Source organism: Talaromyces amestolkiae (genome assembly GCF_001896365.1).
Source record: "Talaromyces amestolkiae strain CIB chromosome Unknown scaffold5.1, whole genome shotgun sequence".
Classification (NCBI taxonomy): Eukaryota; Fungi; Ascomycota; class Eurotiomycetes; order Eurotiales; family Trichocomaceae; genus Talaromyces; species Talaromyces amestolkiae.
The window spans coordinates 298,818-325,232 of NW_024468041.1; the positions used below are offsets into that span (position 1 = coordinate 298,818).

The 26,415-nt window shown below is 45.5% G+C and overlaps 8 protein-coding genes across 8 annotated transcripts; 6 read left to right on the forward strand and 2 right to left on the reverse strand.

The window, feature by feature from the left end:
- Positions 1-1,099: 1,099 nt before the first annotated feature.
- On the reverse strand, positions 1,100-2,771 carry BHQ10_003233 (uncharacterized protein; the record flags this gene model as incomplete). The annotated part of the gene is made up of 4 exons (XM_040875467.1): positions 1,100-1,688; positions 1,750-2,239; positions 2,300-2,669; positions 2,733-2,771. The coding sequence occupies 4 exons, from the start codon at positions 2,769-2,771 to the stop codon at positions 1,100-1,102; spliced, it is 1,488 nt and encodes a 495-aa protein (XP_040731737.1).
- A 413-nt stretch (positions 2,772-3,184) lies between these two features.
- BHQ10_003234 (uncharacterized protein) lies at positions 3,185-6,171 on the forward strand (the record flags this gene model as incomplete). Its single annotated transcript, XM_040875468.1, has 4 exons — positions 3,185-4,612; positions 4,669-4,803; positions 4,857-4,984; positions 5,040-6,171. The coding sequence occupies 4 exons, from the start codon at positions 3,185-3,187 to the stop codon at positions 6,169-6,171; spliced, it is 2,823 nt and encodes a 940-aa protein (XP_040731738.1).
- Positions 6,172-6,620: 449 nt separating this feature from the next.
- Positions 6,621-8,184, forward strand: BHQ10_003235 (uncharacterized protein; the record flags this gene model as incomplete). The annotated part of the gene is made up of 2 exons (XM_040875469.1): positions 6,621-6,923; positions 6,982-8,184. 2 exons carry the CDS (start codon positions 6,621-6,623, stop codon positions 8,182-8,184), a joined length of 1,506 nt encoding a protein of 501 aa, XP_040731739.1.
- A 1,186-nt stretch (positions 8,185-9,370) lies between these two features.
- Positions 9,371-10,564, forward strand: BHQ10_003236 (uncharacterized protein; the record flags this gene model as incomplete). Its single annotated transcript, XM_040875470.1, has 1 exon — positions 9,371-10,564. The coding sequence occupies one exon, from the start codon at positions 9,371-9,373 to the stop codon at positions 10,562-10,564; it is 1,194 nt and encodes a 397-aa protein (XP_040731740.1).
- A 2,321-nt stretch (positions 10,565-12,885) lies between these two features.
- Positions 12,886-15,132, forward strand: BHQ10_003237 (uncharacterized protein; the record flags this gene model as incomplete). Its single annotated transcript, XM_040875471.1, has 1 exon — positions 12,886-15,132. The coding sequence occupies one exon, from the start codon at positions 12,886-12,888 to the stop codon at positions 15,130-15,132; it is 2,247 nt and encodes a 748-aa protein (XP_040731741.1).
- Positions 15,133-15,909: 777 nt separating this feature from the next.
- On the forward strand, positions 15,910-16,688 carry BHQ10_003238 (uncharacterized protein; the record flags this gene model as incomplete). The annotated part of the gene is made up of 2 exons (XM_040875472.1): positions 15,910-16,504; positions 16,564-16,688. The coding sequence occupies 2 exons, from the start codon at positions 15,910-15,912 to the stop codon at positions 16,686-16,688; spliced, it is 720 nt and encodes a 239-aa protein (XP_040731742.1).
- Positions 16,689-17,130: 442 nt separating this feature from the next.
- Positions 17,131-19,311, reverse strand: BHQ10_003239 (uncharacterized protein; the record flags this gene model as incomplete). The annotated part of the gene is made up of 5 exons (XM_040875473.1): positions 17,131-18,250; positions 18,308-18,428; positions 18,492-18,721; positions 18,775-19,038; positions 19,100-19,311. The coding sequence occupies 5 exons, from the start codon at positions 19,309-19,311 to the stop codon at positions 17,131-17,133; spliced, it is 1,947 nt and encodes a 648-aa protein (XP_040731743.1).
- A 3,388-nt stretch (positions 19,312-22,699) lies between these two features.
- Positions 22,700-23,533, forward strand: BHQ10_003240 (uncharacterized protein; the record flags this gene model as incomplete). The annotated part of the gene is made up of 3 exons (XM_040875475.1): positions 22,700-22,939; positions 23,000-23,104; positions 23,168-23,533. 3 exons carry the CDS (start codon positions 22,700-22,702, stop codon positions 23,531-23,533), a joined length of 711 nt encoding a protein of 236 aa, XP_040731744.1.
- Positions 23,534-26,415: the final 2,882 nt, after the last annotated feature.

The window sequence follows — 26,415 nt, forward strand, 5'->3', positions numbered from 1 at the left end:
ATTAAGAATTCATATGAAGTCATGGAGCAGAAGTCCCCGAAAAGGTCATGGATTTGAGTCATATTGAAAGTATCCCACCTTCCTTTTAGATGAATCGAAGTCATTCATGGATAGAAACAAAGAATCATGACAGCATTCCATGGATTTATCGAGTAACTGTGCTCAAAGTAGTGGTGAATTGACACATATTGAAGGCATTCTATTTCCTCATTCAACAAACCACCAGATATCAGCCAAGAAACCAAGAACCATGAAAGCGTACCTAGGTATCTGGAGTCATTAGGCAATATTAAGTCAAGTAGCCATGATTAGACTACTAAGTATAGCTATAATTGCCACAAATGAGCAGCATAATCGGTCAAACTACTCCCCTAAGCCCTATCTCCGAAGACGTGCCCGTCATTTTGGGACTTCATCTTTTCTAGTATGACACTCTACCAAGCGATGGTAATAAATATAGTCATGGATTGGCCTATTTCCAGACCGCTTAAGTGATTATACTTAGTTTTATGTAAATTATACGGTAGCAACACAATCAGATGCATAATTTCCCATTCCTCGAATATAGGACGTGCCCGTCGTCCGAGGACACCATGTCATCTAGAAAAAATACAGAGTCATAGATGCTACATTTTATTGGGCAGTATCGCATACGTGTGTCTGGCCAATAAAAGCCATTACAGTCGTGAAATGTTAGGATGATGAGTCGGACCCCTGGTCGTCGAACGTAGGAAGCTCTATGGCGAATGGTCATGCTGTACTGCTTGGTCTCTCAATAAAACTCTGCATTGCGAAAAATTTGAATGCAGGCACCACAGAATCTAGGAAGACTTTATGGTTCAAGATATGACTGTGTAAATTTGGCATCCTTTTGTAGGGATCCTACGGGAAAGTCTTTTCCATTTTAAGTATCCCGTGTAGCCGGCAGCAATTTATCACCTCATATTTATTTTCTTAAGTAGATCGTGGGTCCACACCCTGGATACATTGAATTGGAGAAGATATGATATAATACGAAGAAGAAATATTGCATTTTCACGTTAATGGACATCTGGATTCTCTATAATTATCTCCATGATTGGCCAAAGCAGGCATCACCTCACAGCAGCCACTGCGTCTTCTTCCTCAACCAAGGTCCCCAGAAATATAGTATAGTTCCCAGTGCCAAAACAGCCCACTGAATAGCAGCCATCTCCCAACACATTTTGAGCAGCCCTTCACTAGCTAGCCAATCTGTCGTACTCAAAGTAAGCCCAAACGCAATCGCATTCTTACCCGCATTGATCAGCACCAAAGCCTCGGAGCCACTCGCAGGCCAGCCATCGACCACGACCGACAAGACGGAAGATGGCACCAAAACAAGACCAGAGACTTGCATTGCAAACCCGACGGCAGCGATGTAGACACTCTTTTGTTCGTGGAAGATATAACCTAGTAACAAAAGACCGGGTGGTGCGATGATGAATGGTATAATGAGAGCTGGTAGCCGGTCTTCGGGGTTGTGGGTTTCTGAATGGTAGCGTCGCCGTAAAGCACGTGAGAGAGAGTCTGTCAGGGGTCCAGCGACTGGGTAGGCGACTACGATACCGATGAAAGATGCCAGAGAAAAAAGTCCGACCCCCGAGGGTTGGAGGAGGTATGGAGGTGGGAAGAGAATTGAGGGCGCAATTGTAGATACCATGACACACCTGATATAAATGTTAGACTCGGTGCTTCAAACACATGAGAGGAACTTAATAGAGTTCTTACCCAGCGAGAAACACGCCATACGAGATTGTCGCAAAAAGAACATGGGGAACCAAAATAAATCGGAAAGGCAGCGAGAACTGTCTCGGCCAGCCCAAGATTCCCCTGGTCTCCACACCTCTATCTCTGAAGCTGACAAGATCCTTCCAGTATGATCCTGCATACTCCGGATTGAGATCAACAGCCGATGAAGCTTGAACGTCGTTACTGTCTTTGCCTGTGTTCTTGTACTCAAGCATTTGAATGGCTTGTTTATCGGCTTCTTCGGCAGTTGCATCATCGTAGAGAACGCGACGGTAGTTAGTCTCCGGAAAGAATAACAAAATAGAGACGAAGTTGACGCCGACGAGAATGGCGCACAAGATGAAGAACCATCTCCATCCTTTAGCGGTGATGAGAAACCCGGCTATCATGGGTCCGAACTGAGAGCCTCCGGATAGAGAGAAGGAAAAGACTGCCATGGCTGTGGCAAAGTAGCGTTCCATGTAAAGGTCTAGTATAAATAGAAAGAATCAGCTCATGATCGCCAGAGTACCGGGATAGGGACAAATACCAGCAACAATTGCCGGTCCCAATGAATCAATACTACCACCAGCAAACGCGGCCACCACCCGAGAAGCAATCAAACTGTTAAGACTGGTGGCTTTAATGCTCCAAATATTTCCAGCAAGAAACACAACGAGTGCAACAATAATTGTAGGCCGCTTCCCAAGACAAATCGATGTAGGCGTCCAGAACAGATTGCCAACACCCAAAGCCAATACTGGGTATGAGATTGTGCTTGTCAATTGAGCAGTACTGGCCCGGAATTCGACGGCCAGTTCGCTAAACCCTGTAGCAATTCCAGCGGTGTACATGTTTGCGATGAATACCATGATGCAGACGTTGGCAAGGGCCAGATGCCGGATGTAAGCTGGCCAGAACTAAGTGACGAGCAAGACGGTTTTAGTTCCTATCAGCTGGATCAGGGTCTTTTGTGCTCGTACCTTAGGGTCGCCATACGTGCATGTTGAGAAGGAACTCATGATTGTAAAAATTCTATCTTCCTAATCAAATAGGAGAATGAATAGCACTATTTCCGAATGAATACTTGTCCTTCTCAATTCCGTGCAGAAAATTTCATAGGGTAGGAGTTGCTGAGACGAGCACAGGAACTTCGGAAATTAATCAATACACCACTAGGAGAATTGACATCCCTTATATACAAGAGCTGAGTTCTACAGAACCAAACTATGCGGAGAATATTACCCCGGATGTGGAGGACATCCGGGGCCCCGGGGTGGAGGGAAAAACTGCAAATGGAGCACTACCCGGTGGGGGACAAGATTCTTATAAACCCTACAAGCAACTTGCCTCCGCAGTAGAGCAGCCACCTTTCCCGTTACCTATGTGCAGCTACCCTATGACAATTTGATTTATCTTCTCGCTTGTGATAACCATGTCAGAGGCCGCCACAAATAAGTCTAGACCCGCTTCAACGATCAGTGCGGGCGATGAAAGTCTCGCTACAGGAGCGCAATCATCGCCTAGTAAGCGAACCCGACGCTCCCACGAGCCTTCGATCTATCAGTGTCGTATATGCCACCACTCATATGAGCGTGCGGATAGACTTAGCCGCCATTTGAAGTCCCATGAAAATGCACGGCGCTATATATGCCACATCTGCCAGAAAGGATTCAACCGCGCGGATCTGCTAGGTCGGCATGTACTAACACACAAGCGGAAGAAAGCCAGTACAGGGTCGGAGTCGCTTATCAACACACACAGAGCTGAAAGAACTTCGCAGGCCTGTTTCGCATGTGCTACTGCCAAAGCCCGGTGTGAGGAGCAAAAGCCTTGTCAGCGCTGCCAAGCCAGAAATATCGAATGCGAGATACCCGGTCTTCCAACTCCTTCTCAAGAAATTGAACATGATAATTCCACGGATGATAATGACCAGAGCTGTACAGCCCTTGGATGGGCAGCAGGGTGCAACAGAGAAGATTCTTCCGAGCAACAACCACAAGAGCGCCAGCAATTCGACCCTTATATTACTCCCGAAGGGCAGCCATCTGCGACATTTACCAGTGAGCTTAGTGTTGGATATAGTGACTCTCAGGCACAGTCGAACGATTCTACTTTCGTATATCCGTTTTCGGCTACAATAGATCCTTACAATATGCACATACCACCATTTTACGACAGTCAATTCATATACGAATCAGCATTTGACGATGTTATATTTACCCCGAACGTTCCACACTTCAATTACCAGAATATGGATTTGAGCTTTCACGGGCTAGCTTTTTCAAACCAGTTGTATAACCCATTTCAATCACTTCAATCGCGCACAAACGACCAAGCTGCCACAATAGAACTTTCAGAGCGACCACGATCTCGACCTACTAGGGATGTACGAGCCGGTCGCGAAGCCTTCGCCCGGTCGCCGTGGTTATTCACCCCGGCATTGAGGGATTACGTCTTTCGTGATGCTGAGGATCTAACACTTGACGAAAACAACATTTCTTCAGCGCTTTCAGCGTTTTGGAACCTCACACCGGACACTCTTTGTAGCGAACTCCCGATCTTCAACACTACAAAGCGCGATGACATGCATTACCTTCTTTCAACTATGAACACGTACACCCGGCGTATCCCTCGGTTCCCTTCTATTGATATTATAAACAGCCTTGCCCAAGCATTTCTAACAAGACATGTGTCTCGGATAGACAGCTGGCTACATATATCAATGCTAAGATCACCCGAGACTCTTTCTGAGCTAAATTTGGCACTAATAATGGGCGGCTCGACTGTGATATCAATTTCCTCCATGTGCAAGCTAGGTCATGTGCTTCAAGATGTGGTCCGGGTCAAATTGGGTGAATTAGTAAGGTCATGAGTGAGAGACAGATTTGGATGGCAACTATTAACAGAGACTTGCAGTGTGAAAGACAGAACAGCGCTGTACGTAAACTGCAACCTTTGCAGGCATGGATGCTTCTTCTGGACGCAGGTCTGTGGAGTGGGTTCCAGAGACAGATGGAGCTTTCGGAAGGCTTCGAGAAAACTGTTGTTACAGTACGATAACCTCTTTATTCTTTTGTTTCGACTCTCAACTAATTGTTGAATAGATGGTGCGTCGAGGTGGAATGTTCGGAGCTTCGACAGATGCCCAATCTCTGATTCCTCTCGAATCTGACGAGGGGCTGGTTCTGGAGAATAAATGGAAGAAATGGTTACAACGAGAATCTTTCAAAAGGTCTGTGGGGCAAAGCATCTATATGAAAGATAAAATCAAATCTAACTGATACCAGACTATGCATTCACTTATTTATGCACGATACTCAAGCCTCAATCGCCCTCCACAAATGTCCTATTATTTCCGCCACAGAAATCAAATTTTCACTACCAGTTCCTCGCATTCTGTATCAAGCGCGATCCGCCACAGAGTGGAAATCCTGTTTCTACGATCAGAAATTATCAAAGCCAGAACCAGCCTTAAAATTGGTCGATATCGCGCGTGACCCAGGTTTGTTAGAGGATCTCGGCACCGGTGTAGATGTACCTTTCTGTTGCATGGCTGCAATCCACGCATTCTGGGGTCAGATATGGGCCTTTAGAGAAGCTTGGAAGTTTCACTCTGTTGGTGATGTCAAGACTTCGGTACATCATTTGTGGCTCGTGACGCAGCAGCGCGAATTATATCAACAGATGCAAACATTTCGCACAAATTTACTCCGCACACAAGGCACACAAGCTGAACTGCTGATTACAATCGAGCTTTTTCTGATGATCTTACACGTTTCTACCGATGAACTCGAGTGTTTTGCGGGGAAACACGGTGAAGAGGCAGCATCTCAAGCTATTACTAGCCTAGAGCGTTGGTCTGGTACTGAGCAATCCAGAAGAGCAGTATGGCACGCTGGGCAGGTCTTTCGCTGGGCTACATTGCTGAACCCTACCGACCTCCGTGACTTCTACGCTGTTGCTGTTTATCATGCGGGGCTTTTGCTTTGGGTCTATGGACATTTATCAATATCCAACAATAGCACCTCAAATAAGGCTAGTAAACAGTCTCCAACAGGGCTGGATCTACTCAATGAGAGCATGACCACGCTTGTCATTAACGGCGAGGAGACAGATGCCACAACAGCATATATTACTGGCCGACCGACAACCCCAATTCTATCGCACGTCTGGAAACCGGTAAGCGCGTTCGAGAACCCCGGGGTAAGTATGATGAAGTTCATTCCATTAGAAGACCCGAATGCGATTCTCAAGATGGCCCGGGAGTTGTACCAAAACAATTTCCCCGTGGAAAGCAAGATATTACCACCTCTAGTCAATAACTTGGGTAAGTTGATGAGGGATCTTGCTGAAATGTCAGAGAAGCGGTTTTCAAGATGTGCGAGTCCAACAGGTCGTGTTAGGACAGCTGGAGAGTGAATGTGACCACTTCTTTCAAAAGTACATATATCTAAAATATACGAGCACCCAGGGATGGGCTGAGCATCTTTGATACACTTCGGTGTGTAGACACTCGAATATTCCTATTCGCAAAATAATCTAGATCTATGCTCTATGTATAGCCAGCGTTGAACTTCAAAGAAATTCAACTACCCCAAATTTCTCCGCAGGCATTTCGCCCTAAAAATGTGGGGATTTGTTACTAACTACTTCTGTATTTACTATCTCAGGATAGGAACTACTGTAAATTTAAATCGCAAGGCAAAGAGTATGATGAACTCCGCATGAGGGGTTCCGGTGGGGGTTAGCATTACCGAGATATCCGGATATTTCATGCAACCGTCTATTCTACTTCAACACCAGCTTCTAGCAGGTTTCAACAAGCTTTATTCACGGGATAATTATATGAAAGCAACTACAACCCAACCATGATCATTGATAGCATATTGGCCTCTGGCCTCTGGGCGGTTGCCTTCGGTGTACTTATTTGGACTCTCTATACCGCTGGAAAGGCATACGTTGACCCTCTACGGGACGTCGACGGGCCATTTGTCGCAAGATTTACCGGTCTCTGGCATCTGAAGAAGATATTCGATGGAAAATTCGAGCTGGTCAACATTGCACTTCACAAAAAGTACGGCACGGTAGTTCGAATAGCACCCAATGTCTACTCCATCGATGATCCGGATTGTGCAAAAGTGTTGTATGGGCACGGAAGCAAGTTTGTCAAAGTTAGTGAATGTTATGATATACCAAATAGTGCTATAAACTGAAGGAAAATCATTCTAGGCTTCCTGGTATTCGGCTTGGATGCCACCAGACCCTAACAAAGCATCCCTATTCGGAGATATTGATCCGCACCATCACGCCCTGCAACGACGCAAATTTGCATCATCATATTCAATGACCAGCCTCGTTGGATACGAGTCATTCGTCAACAACTGCACAAAACTATTCGCAGACAAACTTTCCGACATCGCAAAACGGAACGAAAAGATAGATCTAGCTCACTGGTTTCAATGTTATGCCTTTGATGTCATTGGCGAGATCACATTTGGTCACCGTTTCGGATTCCTGGAGGACAGCACTAGGACAGACGTTTTTGATGCTATCGATACACGCAATCATTATAGCACTTTTGTCGGATTGTTCCCTTCGTGGCTGCATCGGATGTTGTTCCCTTTACTACCCACAACCGGAGGTCATGGGTATGTCGGCAAGTATACTATGGATGAAATTGCTTCCCGCGAAAGACTACTCAAAAGTCCGGATGTTAAAGAACGCGATGGAAAGCCCGATTTCGTGTCTCGGTTCTTCCAGATCCGCCAAGAGGATCCGAATAAGATGACCAAAATGGATATTTTCACCATGTGTCAAAGCAACATTGGAGCTGGCAGCGATACGACTGCTATATCCCTTTCAGCAACTGTGTACAACCTCTTGAAACACCCTGAGACTTACAAACGCCTCAAAGAAGAAATTGACGAGGCTGCAGCATGGGGAAAGATATCGGATCCTATCTCATTCAAGGAGGCTCAAGAGTTACCGTTTCTGCAAGCCGTCATTAAGGAAGCACTCCGGTTGCACTCTGCGACAGGACTACCCTTGGCTCGAGTCGTACCTGAAGGAGGTGCGATGCTTGCAGGGAAACATTTTCCAGCAGGTGCTACCGTAGGTATCAACTCGTGGGTCGCTCACCGAAATCCAAATGTCTTTGGACCAGACGCCGACATCTGGCGGCCAGAGCGATGGCTAAACAAAGATGATACTACTATTGCTGAAATGGATCGATATTTCCTAGCCTTTGGCCTGGGAAGCAGGACTTGCCTTGGCAAGAATCTGAGTATGTTGGAAATGAGTAAGTTGATACCACAGTTGCTGAGAACATTTGACTTTGTTCTTGGAGAACAGCTTCAGTATCAGGATTGGGATACGAAAAGTCGATGGTTTGTGAAGCCTCTGAATTTCTACGTCAACGTTGTTCGCCGGTAGGAAGTTTAAACATTATTCATGTCGTCAATAGCATTGAGTGGATACATTCGTAGGGGGAGATCAAACAAAGGTTTGCGCCTTCTGACAATAGCATTTTAAACCTCGATGAGACACTTTCAAGAAATATTAAGACCATTGTCTCTGTGATATCTGGTTCATTGTTCTTAATGCGTTTCTGTGACTTCGCGATCTATGGTACTTGAACATTACTCCATTTGGAAAGAGCTTTCCCAAACTGGAAAAACCTAAAATGGACTACATCGCGAGGGAAACTACCGACCTCCATATTTATGTAGCCTACCATTGATTATGAGAGGTGCTCATAACTTCAACAACCGATTTACACATCGATAGCTGTATGCTAAAGAGGCTTTGATCTACATCCGATTATGCCCGCTGTACCACACTTTCGCGCGTTTGCATATAGTATTAGCAATAATTCACTAACATGAAGCTTTCCAGTATTTCCCCAATTTTCGTGTGCAATTTTCAAGAATCGGTAGTTGTTTTACCTATACAACGACCTAGTATATAGCTCAGCTCTCCTCCACCTTCGGTAAAAGAGGAAATTGTAAACTTTCTGAAACCCCCACAATCCGGTGCTTGATCCACTTTACAGCAAAAATAAGTCTGGGCATGAACAGCTAACAATGCGCTCTGGTTTTAACTACGTAACACTATGTGTAGATGAACCTTGCTGTGGGGAAACAGCGAAATGCCGGCATGTCATTCGAGATTCTGGGGATCTGGGGTACCTTTTCTGGTTGACACGATTACGCATGTGCGTATCTAAATGCCGAGAGACCTAATAAACACGGCAGTTCCAAGATATTTTTTGAATACGCACGACTTTCGGTGTAAGTATATACCGACGTGAGCAGTCATAATTGATGTAATGGCTGTGATATACGAAACAGACGTTACATTTGATCAAGGGGCATTTGGACAAGTGTGCCGGCCATAGTGTCGCCACACTGCACGGATTATCTTCAAGGCGTAAGCTTATTTTGATATTTGGAAATCGTCATTTCAGAGCCAAGGAGGTGTCAGCCACCGGGAATCAGCCTGGCTATAAAAGACTGCCTTCTGTGTTTCCAAAATCTAAATACACAAATGCCTAGCAGCATAAATCACTATTCAGAAATCTCATTCATTATTGCCCATCGTTTACTATATATCAACAAACATGAAAAGCTTCAAGAATCTTTCCGTTGCCACGTTGTCCATGGCGTTTTCTGTCATGTTGCCGGTAGTACTTGCTGTTCCAGCGGCAGGAGCAAGCTATGTGAACTGGACCAATTTCTCCGGCACAGGTGTCAACCTTGGTGGATGGCTAGAACAAGAAAGCACCATCGACTCGGCCTTCTGGGCCAAGTACGGCGGCAACGCAACCGATGAATGGACCCTATGCGCACAATTGGGGACTCAATGTKCCCCTGTTCTCACTCAACGATATGCAACTTATATCACGACCTCGGACATCGACACGCTAGCAGCAGCCGGTGTCACCATCCTCCGTATCCCAACGACGTATGCTGCCTGGGTGACAGTTCCGGGATCCCAATTGTTTCATGGGGATCAAGTCTCCTTCTTGAAAAATATTGCAACCTATGCCATTAACAAGTACAATATGCACATTATCATCGATGTACACAGTCTTCCTGGTGGGGTGAATGGTATGGCGTTTGGGGAGGCAACTGGACACTTTGGGTGGTACAACAATGCAACTGCTTTGAATTATTCATATCAAGTCGTCGACGCTGTCATCAGCTATGTTCAGTCCTCTGGCTTCCCTCAGTCATATACAATCGAGCCTATCAATGAACCAGTTGATAACGCCGATTTTTCGACGTTCGGCACCTCTGCAGCGCTGTCCGATAGCGGTGCTGCCTGGGTACTACAGTACATAAAGGGTGTTATCGCCAAGGTACAAGCCGTCAACTCTAAGATTCCTGTTATGTTTCAAGGTAGCTTCAAGGGAGAGGAATATTGGTCCCCGAGCTTTCCCGCCGGCACAAATCTCGTCTTTGATGTGCACAACTACTACTTCGCCGGCCGGCCTACCGACTCTGTCAACGTTTCTTCCGTGATATGCTCGGACGCAAAATATTCTGGCGGCGATGGTAAATTCCCAGTATTTGTCGGCGAGTGGTCGATTCAGACCGCTTCCGACAACTTGTTTTCGACTCGCAAGAAGAACTTGAACACGGGGCTTTATGCATTTGCAAAGTATACCCGCGGTTCGGCTTACTGGACTGCCAAATTCTCTGGTAACGCGAGCGTTGTTGGACAAGGTACTCAGGCGGATTATTGGAGCTATGAGAACTTCATTAGCCTTGGCTATGTGGATGCTGCTTCAGGCGCCCAGTACTGTTCCTGAACATTTTCGATCAGGTTCCAACGAGATGATCTTTCTCGAGCTAGGAGTGATTTATCTTTAGTGTCTAGGTAGTTAATGGCATTTTTTTCCTTTGTTCAAACTCTGCGGTTGAGAAGCTGAACACTAGCCCTACTTTAAACTGTTATGGCCCCTCTCTAAATATAGACCTTCTCGAATCCCATTCTCAGTAACGAAGGTATTGTACGTCGATTATAACTATCCCCTTGATCGACAAGAGGTACAACACAACAGCGTGCATAAAAGAGCACTCCATTACTGCTTAGACGACTTTCTTCTTCACGGTTGTGTATCAACAGAGACAGCAATTGGCCAATGATTCCAGTCTCTCAAACAAATGCACGGCGTTAGGCCTGATACGGTAAATACTAAATAGCCTATCTTAGCGTATGTTGCCGATTAGCTGCCACGTACAACTACCAACCCTTAGACTAACCCCGGAGATACTACTCCCGACATCAGCTCACGAGTCAAAAATGGAACGTATATTCTAGACGAGAAGCATATGATCAGGGCATCTCGAAGCGATATGATAGATCCACAGACCCACACTGCCCGAAAGTCACTAAGTGGTTCTCTCACTCATGTTACCATGCTCAAATTATTAGGCTTTTTGTAGGTTTGTTGTAACTACGTACTGGCTATATCATATTAATAAATAATAATTATGGGCTAGATCATAGTGGGGCTTTTCTTCGAAACAGAGTTTGACTTCTTCAGGCTGGAGGTTTGATCTTGCAATTTAACAACTTTAATAGCCACTAAGCTCAATGGCCCAGCGGCTCAGCAAAGGGTTTACATACATACACCATCCTCGGAGCTCCTCCCGGGACAGTGAGAGTGCCAAAAGCGGTACCTGGGTATATTATTGAAGCGCCTGTAAAAAGGGCGATTGCTGCTAGTCGTCAGGTCCCGGAAGCACGGCTTGACGTGGATTCGGTTGATTGCACTTTGGGTATAAGTACTTTGTAGTATAGGAAGGCGGACAAAAGCATCCGCGAAATGTACCCTAATGCTTTAAAGCCAGTTTGCTAACTGGTACTAGTCAATCGCGAAGGCAAAAATCCTCCGCGGGATAATTACTGCACTACTTGCTATGTATGTATGCTCATAGTTAAAGGATCAAGAAGTTAAAAGGTTCCCAGTGACCCACAACTTGAGATAGCCCCATCGTTGGGGAGGAGCCCACTTGCGCAAGATGTTGAATTTCTAGGATGAAACCATAGATATGCAACCATTCAAGTATATGGAGTATACGAGATAAAACAAATAGCTTATGACTCCTGTCACGTTTGAAATACGTCGGGTGTTACACCTCAGGCACGAAGAACGGCTCTGAGTTGCTATCAACTGCCGACGAGCATTAACCGTATCGGGATTAGGACTTTAGGGCCGCCCTAGAATCAGAGACTAAGAGAGCCTGAGAGCCTCCAGCGCCGTCAAATTACTAAATCCTACTTGTTTCTTCATGGAGTTCATGCTGATTGTCCTCGGGTTTAATTTTAGCATGACTCTTGTCATGTGCTTCTAGTACTCAAAGAGAAATCTAGACCGGGACCTTACAAATCATAAGTCTATAATACCTAATCTACTCCGTGTATTGAGATTACATGCGTATGTTAATCTAGAGGTAGCATCTACCTCCGTTATAACAGCACTTTTGATGATTGTTACCGCTCTAAATCTCTAGAAACAATTTTTACCTCAAATCATACATATGATCCACGTGGTATCCTCAAGATTAACTTACCTGCTCCCTTCTTGGGTAATTTTCGGGTCTGGCTCGGGGTTCCCGATCACTAGATTTGTCAATACCCGGGTCGGGTAATTAATAGAAAGCACTAAAGAAAGTCAATTTGGTAGCCAGAGAATTGAAATACGTAGCCTAACTATTAAAAGAGGTTCAGCTCTCTCAGACTCTCCCCATCCAGTGAGCGCTCGTAGCGCCGTCTGGACAGCGCGCGCGTAGCCCGGAGATTGGTCAGCTACACGCTAGTCCTGATCCACTTAAGCTCGACTATATTACTACGTATAATCGTTAACTATTGTAAGGTGGGGCGGACAACAACGGTATCATTTCTTCAAAGTTCAAACGGTGCACTAAATAGTAGCTGACGACTGTTGACGCAAATTAGTGTTAGAGTGACCTAGGGTTGCATGCCACTATTACTTCCTCTAGTCCCTCTAATTCCTCTAGTTTATCCCTTTTGTTTGGGCTTGAAAAACTTCCCCGCTGCACAGTTGTCGACGACAACACACTCACTTCAGCGTTCCTCTGCTCATCGAGCTGGAAGCGATAGACAATGGAGAACCACTCATCCTTTATCGACCCGAGCCTGTCAGGGCGCCAGACAGCACCGCAACGTCCTCGGAAGCGGGCCCAGGTGGCCAGAGCATGTGATGAGTGTCGAATGCGTCGCACCAAATGCGACAATAAGGTCCCATGTTCAAAATGCTCGATTAAGGGATTGAACTGTAGTAACAGCGGCGTCCCGAAGGCGTCGACTCTTTCCGAGGCCCGCGATGAGATTGCGTTGCTGAAACAAAGAGTTCAGCAACTCGAAGCGCAAATTCACCGACAGCGCACCGATGTCGTGAACTTGCCCACACCAACAAACTCTTCGCCGTCGGGGTCTCAAGACGCGCACTATACGGTGGCTGATCCAATTCCTCCCACAGACTTCAAAAGATTTCCCGGGGGCATACAATTTCGCGCGGCGCGCTCGCCGAACGACGCATGGTTTGGGCCATCGTCATCTTATTTTTTCGTGCAACGCCTAAGTGCATATTTGAATATGAAGCTCTCGCAATCATTTCCTGCACACCAGCTACTTCCTGTTTCGGCCAAAGAAAATAAATTACTTGACCGACCGGTAAATGGTGGTGATGAAGGAGTCGAAGATTTTCTACGCCAACCCATGTCTTTAGCCCAGGGAACTTCTACACCTGGTGTCTATCTGAGCCTAGTACAGGAAGAGTATTTTATCAATTTCTTCTGGCAAACCCACCACACCTCGCTATTTCCGATAATAGACGAGGCCCACTTCAAGAAGCACTACCAGTCACTGTGGGTGACTGGGGGGACGGAAAGAAAGCCATCCGCGCTAGTCGATATTATCATTGCCATGTGCATGCAATATTATCTTTCAACGTTGCCCTCAGAGTCACAGGGCATCCTTGTTGAAGGCAAAGACGCAATGGTTGCAGGACGATGGCATTACTGGCGGGGCCAAACATGGCTTACGTACGAACTTGAGAGTCCTTCTATATCGACACTACAATGCCACTTGCTCTGCTCGATATACCTGTGCGGCGGGTCTTTCCATAATAGAATGGAAAACTCTGTAAGCTTGGCTGTACGCACCGCTTTCACGCTCGGTCTGCACCTGGATCCTCCATCGAACATGCCCGAGCGGGACCGGGAGATGCGTAGGCGCTTATGGTGGGCTGTTTATCTCATGGATAGTAAGGCAGGCATGAAACTTGGACGCCCCTTCATGCTAAATGACTCGTATGTCATGCCATGCCTGCCTAGCGACAGCCTAGAGACTGCGGCCATTTCAGGCTCCACATTCGCTCCTATAGGCGACAATGCCACTTGGTTGAGCTTTAACCTCTACCAAACCACGTTATACATGGCGGTGCGAGCTGCCTACACATCTTTCTATGATGGGATTCTCCACTTGCAGCACGACCAGTCCATATGGGATGACCCAAGCATTTTGCAGGCGAGTGCAGAGGCTTTGGCACAGCACACACAACGTCTTCAACAATGGGTCAACAGTGTGCCCGATCCCCTCAAGTCGAAACGACGCAACAATGGCACTCCTTTCTCCACGGACGGTACAAGCATATCAATCGAGCAGTTCGCACCTGTCTGGCTGCAGCGACAGCGCTTGCTCCTTGAGCTCACGTACCATCACTTGAGTGTAAATTTTTATCGACCTATTATATCCTTCGTTACACGTCTGCCGCCAGGAAGTTTGGTAGAGGAAATGGCACTTCGATGTGCTAAGCATGCTATAATGCTCTCGAAAATCACGCAACAGGTGCTGGCGGAGACGTCGATTCTGGACGGATGGCACGAGGCGTATTATTGCCAGTGGAATTCGGCCATGACATTGATCGGGTTTTTAATTGTGTATCCGCATACTTCGCTGGCAAGCGAAGCCAGGGCCGCTATCGATCTGGCACTTTCTGTCTTTGATAATTTTGGCGCCAAATTCGCTATTGCCCGAAACGCGTCCAAAATTGTGCGAGACTTGTGTGAGAAGATCGATATCCTAGCAAGAACAAATCAGCTTCAGCATGTATCAACGACCGAGTTTACACCGGATTTGATGGAGGCTACCAGTGATCTACCTCACGATATATTAATCGACCAGTCCTTTGTTTCCAACCCGATGTTTGAAAATATTTATCCGCATGAACAGATTGATGTATCCGATTTCAACTTCTTCGATGTGGCTGTTGATATTGATTTTTGGAATGATCTGGACACCCTTTGGCCGGAAAATGACGCCCTGGCTCACAACCATGTTTCTGTTTAGACTGAGGTTTTATTAGCATAATTCAATTTTTCCCGAGGAAATATTACCAGCACATAGCATTGTCGAGAGAGAGGACAATAACCCGGCCGTCCCCTCAGAGAATTCGAGAAGTCTTCATGAAAAGATTGGTAATCTCTTGAAACTAAATTGCCACGATCATCAAAAGGCTTATGAAATATATCGGAATTGAAGTTGAACCCTCTTACTACGAATCTAGGGAAGATTACGGAAATTCCTACTGTATGTACTATATAACCCTCAAAACTTGTTCACATATGACGCAGCAAGCCCCATCACTCTCGGAACATTCCTATTGGACGAGCGACGAGAAAAAGAGCGATTCTTGGGATGATTTGCTAGGGGTTTCCGGAGTTGCGGAGCGTGAGGACTCGTGAGGAGTTGCGGAACACGGAAGGCAGGCAGACCGGAGTTACGGAGTTGCGGAGTCTGCACATACGACAGTGACAACACACTAAACGCCAGCCCTACAAGGGTCCTTTGGCGTTGTGATACTAGCGGAATGGCCTGTAATTTAATCTTCAACCAACGGAATGTCCGTCGATGAAGATGGTTATATAAAGTCATCTTGAACATCCTCTCTCAGGGTTTTGTTCATCATCAATTCACAACCATCAACAGCAAGCAATAGCAAGCAACAAAAGCACAGCCTCTCCAGCAAACCACCAAAGCAACTTTAACCTTCAAAAACGCAGAATTAAATCTTCAAACATTCCATCCTTCAAAAAACCAACCAATCAAACAATCAAACAAGTCAAAATGGTTCTCCCTCGCAAGGCTATTATAAGTATCACCTCGGCCCAGGCCACCCTCTTCAACGGCAAGGAGACCACCGGCCTTTTCATCAGCGAAGCTCTGCATCCATTCAACGTCTTCACCGCCGCCGGCTTCGAGGTTGATCTCGTTTCTGAGACCGGAACCTACATTGCGGACTGGCTCTCTCAACAACCCGATTTCCTTAATGGCGACGACCTCAAGACCTGGAACGACCAAACCAGCGCATTCCGGCAGAAGCTGGATAACATGCCCAAGGCAGCTAATGTCGACGGCTCACAATACGGAATTTTCTTTGCTTCTGCGGGCCATGCTGCATTGATTGATTATCCCAAGGCGAGAAACTTGCAGAAAATCGCCGAGGAAGTTTGGGCAAATGGTGGCGTCGTTAGCTCCGTCTGTCATGGACCTGCGATTTTCGCTAATATCGTTGATCGATCGACCGGTGAACCCATAATCAAGGGCAAGAAGATCACTGGCTTTACCACTGAGGCCGAATACACCATGAACATCATGGATGACCTCCGAAGCTGGAAATCCGAGATGGTTGAGGAGCTCGCTACGCGCCTGGGTGCCAAGTGTAAGTTTACCTTTTCCCTAGCCAGAACATGTAACTTCATGCTAATAAAATTATTCTAGATGAGCGCTCAACTGGCATTTGGGATGACTTCCACACTGTCGACGGCCGCCTCGTCACCGGCCAAAACCCTGCTAGCGCAAGATCGACTGCTCAGGCTGCTGTTGAGGTCTTTGAGAAGCTATAATCTCTTCCACCTAGGTAGATAGCGATGTATAATTTCTGGATTTATGGGAGTCACAATGTATGGGCTAGGTCAGCTAGTTTTTGAGCTAGCTTTCCATGACTCGAGTTTTGTCTTTATGTCTTTTATGTCTCTTATGCAATTTTTCCGTTTCTTTTGTTTTCACTCATGACTTATGTGGTATAGACCAAAAATTGAATTTTTAATTATAGACCTTTGAAACAATTTTGCGTAATAAGTCCATTTGCTTGCCATTATGTAGTATGTCGTTTGAAAATTTACATCGATCCTTGATTCCAGCGGTCTGTAGACGGCCTGCCATATATTATATATCGGTAACTATGGCCTTGTTCTACGAGCTTTCAGAGGATGGTGAAATGACTCAACAGAAAATTGCTCGTTTAGAGCAGAACTCCCTTGCAGAAATAAAAGACAGAGAAGCAACCTACTCGCCCAAGAAAAGAGCCAACAAAGCAGGGTAATTTGGAGTTCCCAGTCCAGTGACAGGATCCCAACCTGGCGCCGTCTCGAACCCGTTGGTGCCACAACCCGGGTTACTTCCACTGGTAATATCATGGAAAACTTCCGGGTGAGCGTAGAGGGTAGGGTTCACGAATCCAACGGTAGTACCCTTCTTAGCCAGCAACTCCTCATTGATGCGTGTCAAAATGGCCGCAAACACTGGTGCAGCCGCTGAAGTGCCTCCTATCAAGGTCGGTGCTCCGCGGTTGTAGATGAGTACATTGTCGCCAATTGCAGCTACGTCTGGGTATCCTCTGCCGGCGGCGTTGTAGATACCGCCATTGGCGCCGATGGCGGCGTTATCGGTGGTGTTGTATGATTTGTAGGATGGTGTGTGCTGTGTGAGGTATGTATTGACTGCATCGGCTTGGTAGGATGGCTGCGGGKAGATGTTACTGAATCCACCACCAGACGCGAATCGAGAAACGGCTACTTCTGCGTCTGCATTCGCGTTTGCGCCTGGCGGAAGGTATGTGGCGCCCACGGTGGTGATGTAGGGGCATCCAGCAGGGAAGTCGGGGTTAAAGACAGTTCCGTTATTACCTAGACATCCATCGGCGCCTGCAACGCCAGCATCTCCGGAAGCAACGACGACGGAAACACCTTGCAAACCTAGCTTTTTGAACTCGTCGCACTGGCGTTTCTGATAATTGGCTGACAGGCTAATCTCGTCGCCACCGTAGGAGATGGAGATAACATTGGTGGGTTCGTAGACACCGCATTGAAGACTACCTTTGTATCCATTTGCTGCTGGGTCGGGGTATGGTGGGTCGTCTACGGAGTTGCCGGTGATACCATAGTCGGTGAAAGTGCAGTAAGAGCCATCGATTGCATCGAGGAAGTTGTTCAGAAAGCCTGCGTAGGTGTAGTTCGACTCATAATTGGCGTCGTCGGTTTGGAAGAGGATGGTATTTTGTGGCCAGACGATGGGGTAGGAGATTTGGAAGTCGAGGTCGGATTCTGCACCGGCGCTCGTAACTGGGGCGGGGGCTGAGCCGCCATCTACGCCCTTGAGAGTTGGTGATGTTCCAATAGGGATTTTTCTGTGGTGGGACGTTAGTGATATAGTGTACTGTAAAGCTGTTGTATAGGTGACATACGGATAAATTGTGGCAAAGAAGAGGTCCAAATCTTCCTGAGCATAGTAGTCACCAAGATCCTCGAAGATTCCCAGTTCATTGCCCTTAGTAGCTGTCGTGCCCTCGGTAATGTTATACATGGCTGTATGAATTTAGCTTTCGTCCTCATAAATGATACAACTTGCTCTGAATTGCGTCAACTTACTCCTAATGCAGTCTGGAGTGATAACCACGTCGCAAATGACACTGGTCAGAAGGCTCTCAAGAATTTGCTCAATGGTTTCCGGGAGGTCCTTCAGCAGAGGTGGTTGCGGATTCTTGAGCCCAAAGGTGCGTTTCTCGAGTCCCGCTGGACGGGCCTCGCGAACTTCCATTGTTTTGACACCAGGAGTGATGTAATCGATGTGCTCGCTAAGATGTTTGGGGACGTGATATCTATGTAGCATGATTAGCTATCGTAACCACTGGGTTCGTTCGGCGGGGCTTACTCTTCGCATCCTAAATGTGTTCTACCGTTGTCCTCGTGTGTATATATGTAGTATTCGGTTCCCAACAAACGTTCGACCTCTTCGGCATCTCCATCGAATTGAAGCCACTGTTTGTTGGCAGATAGGCTAACACGTTCAGCGATGATTCCGGCATTCTCTAGCCAGGATCGAACGGCCGAGACAGCTCCTTCGGAAGGAGCAAAGAGATCATTGACTTCGTGGACGGTCAAATATTTGCGATAGTTGGGCGAGTTAGGGTTAGAGCTTGATACAGGTCAGAATCATGAGACAAGAAGCGGTTGTGGTTCATCAGATGGAAACTCACACGTCCATGAGAAGATCATGGCCTACATCCGAGTTGGATTGAGTCAATCCAATTCTCACAGGCAACTTAGCTTGGCCATCGACACGGCGAGGCTCTACCCAGGATGCGGGCAACGCAGTTCGGCGTTCATGAACAACATGGCTTCTGCTTGGGGCTGGAGCAGCCAAGGTAGTCGCTGCAGCTAATGACAGCAAAATAATAGAAGACTTCATTGTGAGTCTCTTTACCACGCTCGTATGGAATTAATTGAATGTGATGGTGAACAAAAATATAACCTCACGAGGAGCAACTCCGCTCCTTTTTAAACACCGGTTTACTGCATGTTTATCATGTGTGACAGAACGATCAACAATCAAACTAAGCTTGTCCTGAGTAACCCACACTGATCTGGGGGTCAGAACTCTGAAATGGACATTTTGTAAGCTGAGAAGCTCTACTCCACGGCGCAGGCTTAGCTAGATTCATCACCAATTGCACCCTTTTGAGGGACGATCACAGCCGGCTTGTTCTTAGCTAGACCTGATTTCTATTAGCACCTGCACATTTGAGATGTTGGGTTGGTTCGTTGGTTTGTTCGAGGTCCACTTGCTAAGAAATTTAGAATGAAGCTATATGTTTAGGTTCCTGGGCCGATCGTTCTCTAGTTGGTCAGGCTGAGTAGGTACCACCGTACCATCTTTAGTGCTAACACTGATAAGCCCCTCATTCGCTCTTCGATTTCCTGATGCAGTGTACGTAGCCGCACGGCTATGAAGTGCATACTCCTTAACCATGTCCTTATGATGATTGGAATATGAGGACAAGTACGTTACTTCATCCTTTCTTTTTTTTTTTCTTGGCTTATCAGTCGCCACTGCAAAGTACTGCAGAGTTTGAAGTTTAAATAGAACTGCCGAGGTTGATATTGAATGCCATTGTCAATGCTCAAACTTTGACCACTGTGCTCGAGCAACGAAATTGCGATCGGTTCACGAAACCCCGAAGATCGGGTTGAACGTGCGCCAGAAAACAAGCTTGAAAGTTGTGAGCACGAGGTGGAGTCGTGTGGACACCGAGATTTGACGCCAAAAGAACGCCGGCTTTCTTAGCTCCGCGCAACAAGGCCCTCAAAACCTCAAAACCTGACCATCGAGAATATGGAAGGTAATATCCATTTTTGTGATAGTTTCGGAACATCATTGGTTGATTTGAGATCTTGGCTTTTTGCAGTGCTCTGTTGAAATTTAAATTTTGGTCTTTTATGCTGTTGACGATGTATTATTCGCTTGTCGACTTTCGAATAATCCTGCATCCTTCCACACCTCAATGTTCGACCTGCCTACTTAGGATGGATTGCACATGTGTTCGAGCTTTAAGTATGCAAGCATCGTGCCAACCTGTACCATGACGCGATGAATTCAAACCCTAGAGTTGCATTTCGAGTAGTCCCTGAATTCCTTCGCTTAAGAGACTTTACCAAATGACTGAAGGTCTTTCACTTATCGAGAATTTGTTTTCATAGACCAGACCATTCAAATGATATGAGACCTTGGAAAGACAGGTCTTCCAATCAAAAACCTTGGAATATTTGGATTACTTCATTGTAATGACGTACTAGATCGGGGACAGGAATATAGACAAAATAGAGCAATAATTACCTGTGAATCTGAGAAGTTGTACCATGATCAAGGAAGCAAGCTACGCGGGGAAATTAACCTTATCTGAACTTCCATCTCAAGCAAGAAGTTTACCTAAACCTTACCTCCTAAACAATAAATGATGATATCAGTGATGTGTTTTGTGCAGGGTGATGAGAACGACGATATGGAGTCACTTTTGCAGATGTCGTGACTTGCGTTGCGTTCAGCCGCACCTTTTGTGCTGCACAGCCCTAATTCAGTCTCGAGAAACCTATTGTTGCCACACTCTCCGACTATTTCTTCAAATATCCATTGTGGAATTTGACAGAGTTTCACAAGAGTCGGGAGCGTAGATTTTCGAGTCCAACAGCTGTACAGCAGAACATGATATTTAGTAACGGCTTGCAAATGGGTTACTGGAGAGTCTTTTAGCAAATTTTACGCTTGAGGGATGTTTCTATGCAAGTAACTAGTGTACTGAGTATTCTCATTTAGCGATAGCTAGCATACTAATAAATGTGCCACGGCTAAAGAGTCGCCATCAGTGCCGAGTTATAGGAATCAAACCAGTGAAGCTTGGGACGTCATGAGACTCAGGTCTGTAAGAGGAGCCAAATCCCAAATCAAGGACTGAATAATCACCAGTGACTCAACTTGAATCCATTTTGCAATATCAGCTGGAGCACTAATCATGTCCCCGTAGCCAGCCGCTTCCAGCGGCTGGCGCACACCTAGAATGTTCGTGTACTCTAACACTATGTCCTCAATTTGACTTGTTGGAATGCTCCAATCTAGAGGCCTGGATTGGTGTTCTATTTGATTTCTGGCTTCTTGCCGTAACTCCTCAAGAACGAGACTATATTGCCCAATGAGGGAACTGCTCTCTCAGAAAGTAGCGAGATGGTTCTGACACCGAGTGGCGGCGTCAAACGATTGATAATAGACTTGTGCAGGCGACGATGCTTGCTGAATAGTATTGACGAATCAAATTATATAAGCTCTAAATCCATAGTATCGGGTGCCTTGTCATGTAGGTTTAGTACACGTAAATGAAGAATATGGTTTAAGACCTACCTAACACGATCGAAACATCAGTCCGCCCTGAAACCTTTGGCGGACTTTATATGTGACACTCAATGCCGCTTGTAGACATATATCTATGCCATCTTGGATATCAGTCTTGCCCATTTTAAAAGCAATCTGTAGGCTATCATCTTCTTCAACAATCAAAACCTTTCAGCAGAAGGAGCCATATACTCCACTAGTGTACACTGGTCTCCGTACTGTGCTCTGATTTTAAAATCCGACACAGGGCTCTATTCGAAATTACTAGGCTCGAAGATTCTTTGGTATACATCCTTGGGCTCGGTGATCTCGGTCACATCATTCCGAGTGGATTTGCGGGGATTGCGGGGGGAAGCACTGAGCACATTTCTGTGGAATTTTCCTACTTTGGAATCAATTCCACCTTATCACTCAAGGCAATCATTTGAGGGGTTTTAATTGGGGATATCCTGCCTAAGGGCCAACATACGGGTGTATGAGAAGGCTGCTCTTTCAGTGTCCAATATCGCCGGTAACCCACGTCCACGTACTACCATAAAAACCAACCAGAGTCAACCTAATGCGCTTCGCGGATACTACCCATAAGTTGGATGATAATACGCTTACTATCTTGTTTAACATATTCGGTGTTTAGCGACCGAGTTCCAAGGGGAACACCTTACAGGGTCATTTTGCAATTGGTGCATTTGAATTGTCCGATCACCATCACCTCATCTGCATGATTCCTAACGCGTGCTTTCATGACCTTTATGTCAATCGATTAATATAAATTCAAAATCGTAAGCAAAACTCATAAGCCTGTCTTTTAAAAATGCACTCTGCTTGCAAAATCTATACGAAAAGCCCGAATTAATCAAAAAAAATGAGGTCAGACGCTTTACCAACTCTTTTTCTTCTTGCAGCCTTGCCATTAGTGATGGCAAATAGMCCTGCCGCATTCTTCCTTGCGGGAGATTCTACGACCGCCGCTCAGTCTTCAGCAGGTGGAGGCTGGGGTGTTGGGTTTCTGAAAACCCTCACTGGTGACGCGATTGGGGCGGATCTTGGCTACAACGGAGCGACGACTGCCTCCTTTGTGGCCGGAGGAGCCTGGGCAAATGTAATTGATGCTGTCACTAGGAACAGGAAGAGATATCAGCCATATGTGACAATCCAGGTATGCAATCTTCAACCTAATGACCAACAAATTACATTACGTTGGCTAATACAGAAGTAGTTCGGTCATAATGATCAAAAAAATACGTCTGGTGTCACAATTGCAAACTACACCACTAATCTCGCTACTCTTGCTACTGAAGTTAAGACAGCCGGAGGAATTCCAGTATGCATAGTCAAAAAGTCAAGGAACATAACTAGACATGAACTTGCTCTAATAATTGCACAGATTCTAGTGACTCCATTATCCCGCCGCAACTTCAACTCTTCCGGACTGGTGATCGAGGATCTTGCAGAACAGCGAAATATTACCATTAAAGTTGCGGAATCACTTGGTGTCGACTATATCGACTTGAACGAAGCTAGTACTAAATATCTCGATGCAATTGGACAAAATGACTCTGCAACATACAACCGTATCCCAACTGACTACACGCATTTAAATCCGACTGGAAGTATTTTATTTGGTGATATGGTCAGCTGGTTGTTGCTTACGACAACATCCCTGAGTAAGCATCTTCGTGCATATACAGTTCCATCGCCAGAAGTTGTTGGAGCGATTGCCAGTGGTATTTACATCTACCCGAGCGCATGAGCCAGCTCACATGTATAATGATAATTCTGGACGAGTTGTTCTAAGCTTTGGTAAAGTTGATGGCGGCTTCCTAGCACATGTGCTAGAACATGGTTCGAATAGAAGAATTGATATTCAATAAGTCGAAGTTGACCGGACTTTGCTATCCTATTGCGGCCAGTGGCAATTCAAGTTGATAGAACTTTTGACAAATGTTTATCTAATCTAGAATATAACTTACATGCGATATTTCCCTCCGCCCGTTTCAAATTTCCTGGTCAGGTTTTGCCTTAAGATATGATGATCCACCTGATTGTAAGAGATTTTTTGGGAAACGGGGCATTATTACACTGAAAAAGAATTAGTCCTTAGAATCTGGTCTCATATAACAAATCTAGGAGATTAGACTATCTAAGCATCGTGATTTATCTGCCGCAATAGGATAGAACGAAGAAGTAGCGTGGAGTGTCCAGATAATGTGAAGCATTTTCCGAAGTGATTGTCGCCTTATATCCCAAGTGATTTATATGATATATTCTGAATCAACCTCACCAAGAGTTGTGTTTTCCTCAGTATGCTCTAGTCATGATCTGCATGAAATACTCCAATGATAACATACAACAGTCAAGAGGGAGGATATCGAAACGTAATATGATATGCATTCCATTCACTGAAAGGATTCGGTAGTCTACTAGAGACTACCCGTCAATAGAAATCTGTGCTGCAGTTCTGCTCTGGGCTTGAAGTTGAGGTTTTCTGGCAATTTTGATCAGTGTTGACGTTGTCCGGTAGATATCCTGAGGGTTTGACAAAGAAACTTCGGAACAATTCCAAGGTTCGTTAGCACTAGTTGGCAGCTACCTAAACAATTAATTAAATCAATTTGGTCAATCATTTATCGAAGACTGCCCAATATAGTCAGAGGCTAATTGGCGATATTCCAATATAGCAAAGATACTGGTGAAACTGATGGGAGTACGCGGGTTGGTATCCGTTTTCCTGTGAGTACGCGCAGGTTATGCGGGCTGCTTTTCAAGGTAAATGGTCAATGTGGATAGATCGTACAGCCCGCAAACTTGGGATGTCAGTGAGATTGATGCTGCTAGGCGGGTGTTATTTTGATATCATAAATTCGTCTCGTCGATCATGATGACCTGAATGTAACCGGAACAAGCCCTAGTATAGTACTAGCGGTGATACATACTCGCTTGTTTACTTTATATACCCATAACACGCACACACATACATGTATAATAATAATGATCATTCTGTACAAACCATAAGATACTTGAAGAAATTTCCGCCGCTGTCCCCATATCTTGAAACAGGCTACAGAGGTATTACAAGTAAGGGTCTGTTAACAATAGCGTGGACAAAGACGCCATTCAGTGTAATAAGACAACCTTGGAAGGACAGCACGCCGAATAACCTACGAATCTAGTCTCTAATTACTTCTAAGTGCTATTGACTCAAGTCAAGGGCGAGTAACTGGTAAAGCTTTGACCTCTCAACCGAGCCCGCTATCATGTGGCTCATTCATGTGGCTCATTCATGTGAAAACGCTTGCTCTCTATACAGAATTCGGTCTACTCTCCGATTGAAAGTGAGTATGCGGATACATTGCTTTAGTTGATGTACAAAGCACCGAATCGGGTGATCGACAAATATTCGCCATGTCAGCTGATCTAAATCATCACGCGATGGTGTCTCTTATTCCGGAGTCGGCTGACTGTTCATTAATTCATGAATCATGATTTGTGGGAGTCCCTAGAATGGGAAGTAAAACGAATGTTAGGCTAGATTTTCGGAGCATGAAAGAAGTTTTGAGTCTTTGAATATAAGACTTATCTGCAGTTTAGCTGAAAAGAAGTTGAATTTCAAGTGAAATAGCTGTAAAATCTAAGTTCCAATATACTTTTACCATATTGACTTACGCCGGTGGCGTTTATGGCGCCGCTCCATTGAAACAGCTCAAAGTAACCTTGTTCCTACTACCTAAGGACTCTAAATCTAATACTACGGTACTACATACCTACTGTAGTTTACTTTTGCTACCATCCCGCCTACCACGCAAGAAGTCTGAGTAATCATCGAGGGTTTGGATGGTCTAAGGCTTTGACGCATCTGAGCGTCGATAGCATATATTTCCCGGGGGCGTGTGTACCCTTGCAGCCTGAACTTACTTATTCTTCCTCTCTACCAAAATATTTGTAATATTAAATTCTAGGTATTCATTCAAATCAATAGCCACAATAGAGACTTGATCTATACTGTTCCAAAAATCAACTTACACACAACGGATAACAGACTGTAAGTATAGTCACCAGGATTATTCTCCGAGCTAAGGCTCCTGAGCGACGACACCATATTTTCACTCGGTGAATTTGGGAAAGTGATCTTCATCAATCAATATACTAGCACTCTATTCCTTCGTTACCTTATGATTTGATTCGTGGTTAAAGTCACGAAAAAATTTCAGCGTAGGATCGTCTAAAAGCTTTGTTGCCCGCCAGCAAAATTTCACCGGATCTACAGACTTGCTTTCTCATGTCTCCTGCAAGGCTTTGCGGGGTAGCACCTTTATTGAAGATTAACTCCGCATGGATATAGATTAAAATGCGCAGATCATTGCTGACACAGCCGGTCCGAACTTGATTTATGGCCCGAACCAACAAAAAGTCGGAAAACTATAGGCTACATAGTCTACAATCCTACAGCGTTACTACTTACAAGGACCGCTATTAGGGCAACTAGATACATGTCCCCCTTGCTTCCCCGCACACAGGGAGTCGATATGCAGACCACGTAGACATGCTTACATACCTCATAATAGTTCATAATAATGTAATTCTGTACTGGGATGTATGGGATCGTATTTCGCTCCGAATTTTGCATCACAGGTG